The sequence below is a fragment of the Lolium rigidum genome, chromosome 5 (genome assembly GCF_022539505.1).
Source record: "Lolium rigidum isolate FL_2022 chromosome 5, APGP_CSIRO_Lrig_0.1, whole genome shotgun sequence".
Classification (NCBI taxonomy): Eukaryota; Viridiplantae; Streptophyta; class Magnoliopsida; order Poales; family Poaceae; genus Lolium; species Lolium rigidum.
Genome location: NC_061512.1, coordinates 64,556,207 through 64,564,807, shown reverse-complemented (window position 1 = coordinate 64,564,807; position 8,601 = coordinate 64,556,207). Strand labels below are relative to the sequence as shown.

The 8,601-nt window shown below is 44.1% G+C and overlaps 2 protein-coding genes across 3 annotated transcripts; both read left to right on the top strand.

Moving 5' to 3' along the window:
- The first annotated feature begins 927 nt into the window (after positions 1 to 927).
- Positions 928 to 4,682, top strand: LOC124655402 (probable polygalacturonase). Of its 2 annotated transcripts, none has more exons than XM_047194305.1 (6): positions 928 to 1,121; positions 1,382 to 1,681; positions 2,634 to 2,754; positions 2,854 to 3,028; positions 3,137 to 3,207; positions 3,538 to 4,682. In XM_047194305.1, exons 1-6 carry the CDS (start codon positions 1,110 to 1,112, stop codon positions 4,206 to 4,208), a joined length of 1,350 nt encoding a protein of 449 aa, XP_047050261.1. In that variant the 5' UTR covers positions 928 to 1,109; the 3' UTR covers positions 4,209 to 4,682. The 2 variants fall into 2 exon arrangements, with proteins under 2 accessions (XP_047050261.1, XP_047050262.1); XM_047194306.1 differs by having other exon boundaries at positions 928 to 1,125.
- Positions 4,683 to 7,455: 2,773 nt separating this feature from the next.
- On the top strand, positions 7,456 to 8,099 carry LOC124657887 (major pollen allergen Bet v 1-L-like). The gene has a single exon (XM_047196362.1). It carries the CDS (start codon positions 7,501 to 7,503, stop codon positions 7,993 to 7,995), a length of 495 nt encoding a protein of 164 aa, XP_047052318.1. The 5' UTR covers positions 7,456 to 7,500; the 3' UTR covers positions 7,996 to 8,099.
- The last annotated feature ends 502 nt before the right edge of the window (positions 8,100 to 8,601 follow it).

Here is an 8,601-nt window from a genome sequence, read left to right as displayed (position 1 = left end):
ATTCTTGCCACCATCACTTAATTTTAATATTTTCTAGCGTGCACGAAAGAAAAATGTGCAAGCACAAACGGCGACCATGTGTTCTTGTATGTCCCTCGTTTACTATCTAAATTCTAACAAATGGCTACTCTTTCTACTTGCATAGCTTTGGTTGTAAATTGTAATACTTCGACATCATGTACTCGGTTTCGTAAATGATATTCTAATGGTAAAACCTTTTGGGATAATTATTTGATTATCCTTCTAGATTTATTTTAGAATGATCACATGCAAATGGTACTCTCTTACAATGGCCAGGCAAATCAATGATGTGATGTATAGCCGCCCACATTAATTATATTTCAAATGGTTATATTAGTACAATTATTAGTAAAGATATATCATCGACCAGTGAGAAAAACTTTGTCAAGTTTACCTGCAAGGGAGCCTCATATCAAGCATCGAAGTGTGGTATTAAGGAGTACCATATGCAGCAAGTAGGCCCACCTGCAGAGACCACACCACCACCTGTCACTATAATTATTGCCCCAGCTGCTCAATGGGGCCCAAATTAAGTTTACTGTGAGACTTTGGTAGACTGCCGATTATCAAAGGTCTGCAGTGTACCACATTATGTCTCATACAATCATTGCCAATATACACTTTACACCACAAATGTAGTTTGTGCAACTTGTGCACCCAATGTCGAAACCCATGCTACAAGTTGTAGAAAAATCTAAAAATAAGTGAGTATACCATGTCATAAAATTTCATTTAGAACATCAACTCACATCATGAGAAACAAAAATCCGAAATTCAGATGTAGTCATACTAACGGGCTCAATTTATACCTAGAGGTCTATACTGGAGACTAAATCTAATAAACAAATACTCCAAGCCAAGCTGTAACATACCAATCAGGTCTTCAGCTCTGCTGTTTCTTCTTCTTCTTCTTCTCTCTCCCCCGCCTCCTCTCTGTCTCTCGCTCTCTTCAGTCCATCCCAATTGCTCAGCTCAGCAGCACTCCTCAGTCTACCCGTCCTGCGTTTCCCGGAGCTCCGCTTCCCGTGCCCCTCCGCTCTGGTTCGCCGCTCCGCTCTCCCCCCTTCCGCCGCAAAGGGGGGACACTCATGGCGAGGCTAGTAAGTATGTCTGATCACCGCTTGGGTTAAGTAATTTCTGGTTTTCGGCCCGCAAAGTCGGCCTTCTCGCTCTCGCTGCGGCCTCCTTCTCCAATTGATGGATTTAGTTGGTTGTTGCCCGGCGCCGCTTGGACCTGGGGTTCTTGATTTGCTCTGATTCGTTTCTTCTCCCCAAATTCAAGATCTTGCGATTCAGTGTGACGTTTCTTGTTTATCGCGTGTTTGCTTCCCTGATTGACTGGCTGCTCTGGTTGTTGCAGGTGGTTCTGGCATCGCTGATGGCCGTTATGGGCCTCGTCCAGGGGGAGGCACAATGCAAGGGGTATGGCGGGCGGCCGCGGCCGCACAGCGTAACGATCACCGAGTTTGGGGCCATTGGTGACGGCGTGACCGTCAACACGGTACCCTTCCAGAACGCCATCTTCTACCTGCGGTCTTTCGCCGACAAGGGTGGTGCGCAGCTCTATGTTCCCAAGGGGCGGTGGCTCACCGGCAGCTTCAGCCTCACCAGTCACCTCACGCTATTCTTGGAGAAGGACGCTGTTATCGTCGGCACTAAGGTTGTTCGTCACATCTCTGACTCTAAACTTCTTCTCAATCTATACACATGAACATTTTGCAGAGTTGCAGTTGATTTCATAGATTCAGATGTTTTCCTATTCTGTGGGTTGATACGAGATGCCTACCGCTATCTTATCGCATCACATCGGCAGTAGGAGCTTAGGATGTTTTCTAGCCATCAATTTATTGTTAAGCATTGTTGCATTGCATTGCGTCGCACGGACAGTGGATTGATGGGTTATCGTTGTATGAATGCGGATTTATCTATCACTTTCGGTTGAATTAACGTTGAGAACTGTATGGAACTTGCGACTGTCTGCTGTTCTTTATTTGTTGTTTATGTATGGTTGGTTGGTGGAAGATGCCTAGTTGGAATGATTTTGACATTTTCTAGGTAAAGGTCTTACGCAATATTCTATTTTTACCTGGAAAAACGTCATCTTGTTTGTATAATCATTGTTTTGGTCTAGCAGAATTTTTAAAAAATACTATGAAAATTCTTATTCTTGGTGTTCTTGTGCGTGTAGACTAGACATCAGTAAACACTAGTGGTATTTTTGTTTGACTATCTACTTATTTGTTTTGTCATTCCTCATTAATACGGGTACCGGATGGTGACACATAGCTGTCCATGTGAGGGCTGTGCCCAAGGAAAGAAAATTCTTGTTTGCATTGTTTTGAAGTCAAGTCGTTTTCTCTAATCATGCCTGCTAGTAGGCCAATTTTGATTGCCTGCCAAACACATAATATTTTTTGTGCACAGTGAGAAATGGATGGCAGCTTTAAAACTACACTGTTTTGAAGTTTGAGATGATAAGAAATATGATAGCATAGTCGAGGAAACACAACTTTATTGCACTCCATTTATTCTTTTATGTCTCATGAGTTGAGTCCCTAAACCCTACTCATTGTACCCAAAATTAACTGTCTGTATTCGCATTTGCGCTGCAGGATGTTTCACAATGGCCAATTGTGGAACCTTTGCCATCATACGGGCAAGGAATTGATCTTCCAGGTCCAAGACATCGCAGCTTAATAAATGGGCACAATGTTACAGATGTTGTAATTACTGGTAAATAAAATCTTTTGTGGGGACATCAGAGTTTTATCTGGTACGTTATCTGTTTTAGTATCCGATCAATAATTACAACTGAAAATACACTTTCTACAGGGAACAACGGAATCATCGATGGCCAGGGTTTGACATGGTGGAACTGGTTTCGCTCAAATAAGTTGAACTATAGTCGCCCTCATCTCGTGGAGTTTGAGGATTCTAAAGAAATTGTGGTTTCAAATTTGACATTCTTGAATTCCCCAGCTTGGGCTATACATCCTGTGTATTGCAGGTCTGTTGACAAATTCTTTCAGACAAGTACTCTAAATTTTATTATTATTAATGTTTGAGGCATGGATTGGCCAATTTCTTAAGGACATGTTATGTTGCCTTCTTCCAGTAATATAACGGTTCGTAATGTCACAATTCAGACATCATTGGATGCTCCACTCACTGATGGAATCGTTCCAGGTAACATTGCTTTTCGCGTGCTATGAACTTTAGTAAAATACATGCATCATATTGAACCTATATTATCTATTTGCTTTTGGTTGGATGTCTATATCCTAAATTTCACTTACACAAAGTTTTTTCACCATTATACAAGTTCTACTCTTTAGCTTAGGCTCCCACTATGTGCATTTAGATGCATTTGAGAAGCTACTACATATAACTTACTCAGGAAATAGAGGAAGCAAGAAATATATGTTTATTTAAAATGGCTTATGTCATTTTTTCTTACTAGTTGTCTATCCACATGCCTGAAAAGTTCCAATAATTTATTCGTCGTGTTTATTGCAGATTCATGCTCAAATGTGTGCATTGAGGACAGCATAATTAGCGTCGGTCATGACGCCATCTCATTGAAAAGTGGGTGGGACAACTACGGCATTACATTTGGAAGGCCAACCTCAGGCATTCACATTAGTAGAGTGGATCTGCAAGCCTCATTGGGTGCTGCTATTGCATTTGGGAGTGAGATGTCTGGTGGGATCTTGGATGTTCATGTTGATCACCTTCATATCCATGGTTCATCCAGAGGCATCTCCTTCAAGACTGCACCAGGCCGTGGAGGTTATATAAGAGATGCGACAGTATCAGATGTCCAGATGGAGGATGTCCATGTTGCTATTGAGTTTACCGGTGATTGTTCAAGCCATCCAGACGACCATTTTGATCCTTCTGCACTCCCATTGATCAGTGGATTCACCTTACAAAACATGGTTGGAACAAATATCTCAGTTGCAGGAGTTTTGTCGGGAATTAGTGGTGACCCTTTCACCAATATTTGCCTCTCCAATATCAGTTTCGTCATGGCCGATGCAACACATTCCGCCTTTTGGTCTTGCTCCGACATTTCTGGATACTCTGAGTCGGTATTTCCCAAACCTTGCTCCGATCTCCACAGTCAATCATCAAATTCATCCATGTGCTCCTCCGTCCTTAGCTACCATGCTCTTGCGGCAGCGTAAATGCATAGAGTACCCCATTTTCATTGCATGTACAATTCGGAGACATCTAGGCTCTAGTTCCCATCACTATCTTTTTCCCCAACATTCTTTCCCAAGAGGTACATCAAAGATTCATCGCTCTCGTACAGTCAGCATTGAGGCTCATAATACAATTCTGTCTGCGTTCTTGAAGGACAACTCCGGCGGGGGTATGGACTGCAAGGCGCTTTTTCTTGTACAGTTACATTTCTTTATTCAATGTGTAAGAAATTTTGTTCGGTAGGCTGTTGAGTTGCTTCATACAATTGTCTGTTTCATTATATAAAATAAACACATCATATTTAGTGGCCCTGTACATCCAATCATCTTGTGAGCATCCAATAGAACATCATCACATGGTTAGCCTGGAATGCACAGGCTGGCCTCTGTAGCCCCGCATGCCCCTTGTCGTCCTTGTTGTCAAATGAATTGGTGTCAATGGGGTTGTTAGGCTGATGTGGATGTCTTTTCTTTGTCTTCTCCTTGGGGATTTATTACCTTTGCTTTGTCGTCATGCCAAAGGCCATTGAGCTAGCTCATCCTGGGGTTGCCATTTATGCAAGCTTGGCCAGCTCTCACTTTGACAATCACAAGATAAATGTTATCCAGGAAGAAGAGGCTGTCTGGCACTGATGATTAGCTGGTTTTCTGGTGAAGCTAATGTCTCATGTGACCTCATTTGGGGTGGCAGCATGTGCAACCAGCCTGCTGTCTTTGCCAAGATTGTACAATGTACACTGGGACTGGGAAGCAATCAATCTCCTGGCGCCAAGTTGGCAGCATCTACTGCTCATGAAATAGTTGGTGTACTGCTGCAGTAGTAGCCGTTTTCACTTGATGTGAGTAAGCTGCAGTGCCTTCATCACGAAATTTGGAATCAAGGTAACAACGAGGCAGAGGATTCTGTGATAAAAACAACGGCACTGGATCCCGGTTGGGGTCAGAGAAAACTGGACTGGCCATGTGATGCATCATATCATTGTACAAGATACACCCAAAAGAAAGTTTCAGATGGTACGGCATTTTGAAGTTCGTTTGACGCCAGTCAAAGGAAGATGTGGATTTACATAACGCAGAATGCAGCCGCTGCAGCATCAGTGGATTTACTGCCACCTGTGAAAATTCAGTGGATTTACTGCTAACTGCAAATTTCAGTGCTTTATTGCCGAGAGGAATTGAGGACAAAATACACCAGCTATTTTTTTTTGCTCTCTCCCATTCAAAAATTGATAAACAACCACTGGATTGGATCAAGACATTAATGGATTCTTTGAGCGACCTTATCATGATGTCTCCGACCAAGTTGATGACAAAATATGGGACCAACAGGACGCCCGGTAGGAACCCAAGTATGTTCCTACCGTTTGGTGACGCATTGAACCTCTCCTAAGATCATTCCATGTGTAGGCAAGCAGAAAAAAAAAAACTTGGGTATATTTGGTTTTAGGTTTTATCTACTAAGTTTTATTTTCCAATGAGTCTTTTTGTCGATAAATGACGTTTTATTACTTAAAATATTTTACACCCAGCCTATATGTAACTAGGATGCACACAACCTTCATATCCAGTCGACATTGGCAAGAACAAAAACTTGAGTTCGTAAAGGGGTGTTGGAGCATGTAAGAAAACTAGCAACCGTCAGAGAAAAGACGAACTGTTCGTCATGACAATTATTTTTTGTTTTGGCATTTTGGCCATCACCAGAATATATGTACATACGATCCAATTTTGAAGAATACAAGACCGACATGTTAGATAGACCGCAAATCGGGTGGGTATATGGTTTGAGAGCTAAGACTATTTGAAGTCTCCGAGTTTACAAATATTTTGGATGATATTTTTTTTTTGAGAAATACAATACAAACGTAGATGCTCAAATTCACGCGCATACACTCACCACGCACACGCGCACATCCTACCCCTATGAGCACCTTCGGAAGACTGAGTCTGCGGAATGGATCTTGAAATTGATGAAGTCAGCAAAGACGTCTCGCTGTCGACGAAAACGTCGCCTCCCACTGAATGAATATTCTGCCTTTATGAGACACACAGATGTCAAACCTCATGGAGGTACAACCACCCTCCTAACCATCCAACCTCATGTTGGTTCTCATACTTCAGCGTTTTTGTGCATGTACGCATACACCGTCGGCTGCCAGCCCTCTGCAACACGATTTTGATTTCAGTTGTGGTTTATACTCCACGTCTCCACCCGTAATTTCCAAACCAAACAAAAAAAAGAGAAATGTGGCTCGTTTGGGTTTCATTTGAAATCGAGTCGGACCCTACTTTCAAAACACAGAGACAACTCCAACATGAAGAAAAACCCTTAGGTTGGCCAGGGCTGGTGCTGCCGCTGGCTTCTGCGTAGATGGAGGGCATGGGAGGGCTCTGCGGTGGCGCTTCTCGGGCAGAGGCGGACGGTGGCGGTGGCGTGGATTTGCAGTCTAGGCCTGGAGATGACCAGAGAGGTGAGGTGGAGGCTGGCGGTGCGCCACTCATGCCATGTTGAAGGCATTGTTTTGAGAGGGGGACTTTCTTCATAGTGAAAATGTAAGATCTATGATCGAGCGATAATGGTGCCGTGCACTGTTTTTTCTTCGAGGTATCGCTTTTGAAGAACTTGAACTCTAGGTGTTGCCATGATGATGTTTGTGCTGCTGATGTAAGGACTAGAACACTATAGCAATACTTCTTTTTTCTTTTTTAATTTTTTATTTAGTTGTGTGCATCCCTAAAATAATTACGGTATTGCGTTATTGCAGAAACTAAATGTAATTGATATCTTCACTCGATATTAATATATTCCTTTACTATAAAAAGGAAGACCTTCACGAGATCACTGATCGGGTGGCTCTCAAAGCTTTCCCCCATTCATCCCGTCTCCGCCTCATCGTGTCTCCTTCTCTGGTCCTATACTCCTATCCCATGAGTTTAGAACTTCAGATCAGCAAAAGCTTCTTCATCTAGCATCTGTTGCTTTCTTTTCCCATCCACGAAGGTGGCCCGCCAGTTCAGATTTTCGTGCGCACGCCATTCTTGACGAGCACGAAGTGGGAAGAAGATTCAACTCTGAACGTCTACATCAAATACTACTAGAACTCTGAATGTTCCAAGATTCCATACGTACGTGTGATCCACCTCCTTAGTCCAATCTCACCAGTACTGCAGTACAACAAATATGTACGCAGTAGGCCTTTCCTTGAACCGCACAGAGTCATCGATCGGCCAGCAGAAGTCTGCAAAAACTTGCCCGCACCGATCCACTGATAAGATGGCGGCCGGTTGTGTCATCACCGAGGAGTGCGGCTTGGCGGTGCCTGCCGACCGGATGTGGAAGGTGGCCTGCGCCGGAGACAACAAGGAGGCACTGCTCAAGGCCTGTGCGGGCTTCATCGAGGCCGTGGACGTGGAGGGCGACGGCGGGCCTGGAAGCGTCACCACCCTGACGCTCAGCCCAGCGGCAGCGGCAAAGGCGGGCGCCTGCGTGATGAGGACCCGCCTGGTGGCGCGCGACGGCGCGGCGCGAGTACTCCGGACGGAGGTGCTGGAGAGCGGCAAGGTGAGCACCCAGCTCAAGTCGCATGTGGTCGAGGCGAGGTTGGAGGCGGACGGGGAGGGTGCCTGCGTGGCCAAGCTCAGGGTGGAGTACGAGAGGCTCCGCGGCGGGACGCTGTCGCCGGTGGACCAGGCGGCGATCCTCACCACGGGGTACCTTGGCCTACTCAAGAAGGTCGAGGCATACCTCGTCGCGAATCCTGAAGAGTAGGCCTAAAATTCAGCCAAGAAGAGAGATCACGGCGATTCCACGCGGTATTTGCTCGGTGAATATGGAGGCCTAATTAGACATGTTCCGAACTCCACCGACCATACATGTTCTCCACAATGTTTTCCGTGACCTCTTGGTGTTTGTTGTACCATGGTTTGTACTCCAGCTAGGGTTCTCCTTTGCCTCGCACTCTCGCAGTTAACTGTGCGATCATGGAGGAACTATATCGGTGGAATTGGTTAAACTAAAAATATATGATTGATCCCAATTTGTCCTCGTATAACAAGGTAACAATCCTCGTGATCTTAAGAACACCCGACTGTCATGGTCGAACTCATGTTTTCTGGGGCTCGTATGTAACAAATAAATGTAATTCGGCAATTTCTTATTACTAACTCATCTATTTATTCCTCTACTTTTATTAACACCTCATATTCTTGTCCCTAAAAACACACACCTCATATTCTTGTATTCTACATGTTTTGACTACTAATACTTCCAATTATTTATACCTACGAGCATGATGTGTGAAATATGATGTTGAACAAAATTTCTTAGCAGCCAACAACATGAGAGTACAACTCAATAAGCTCAGCAATGTCAACT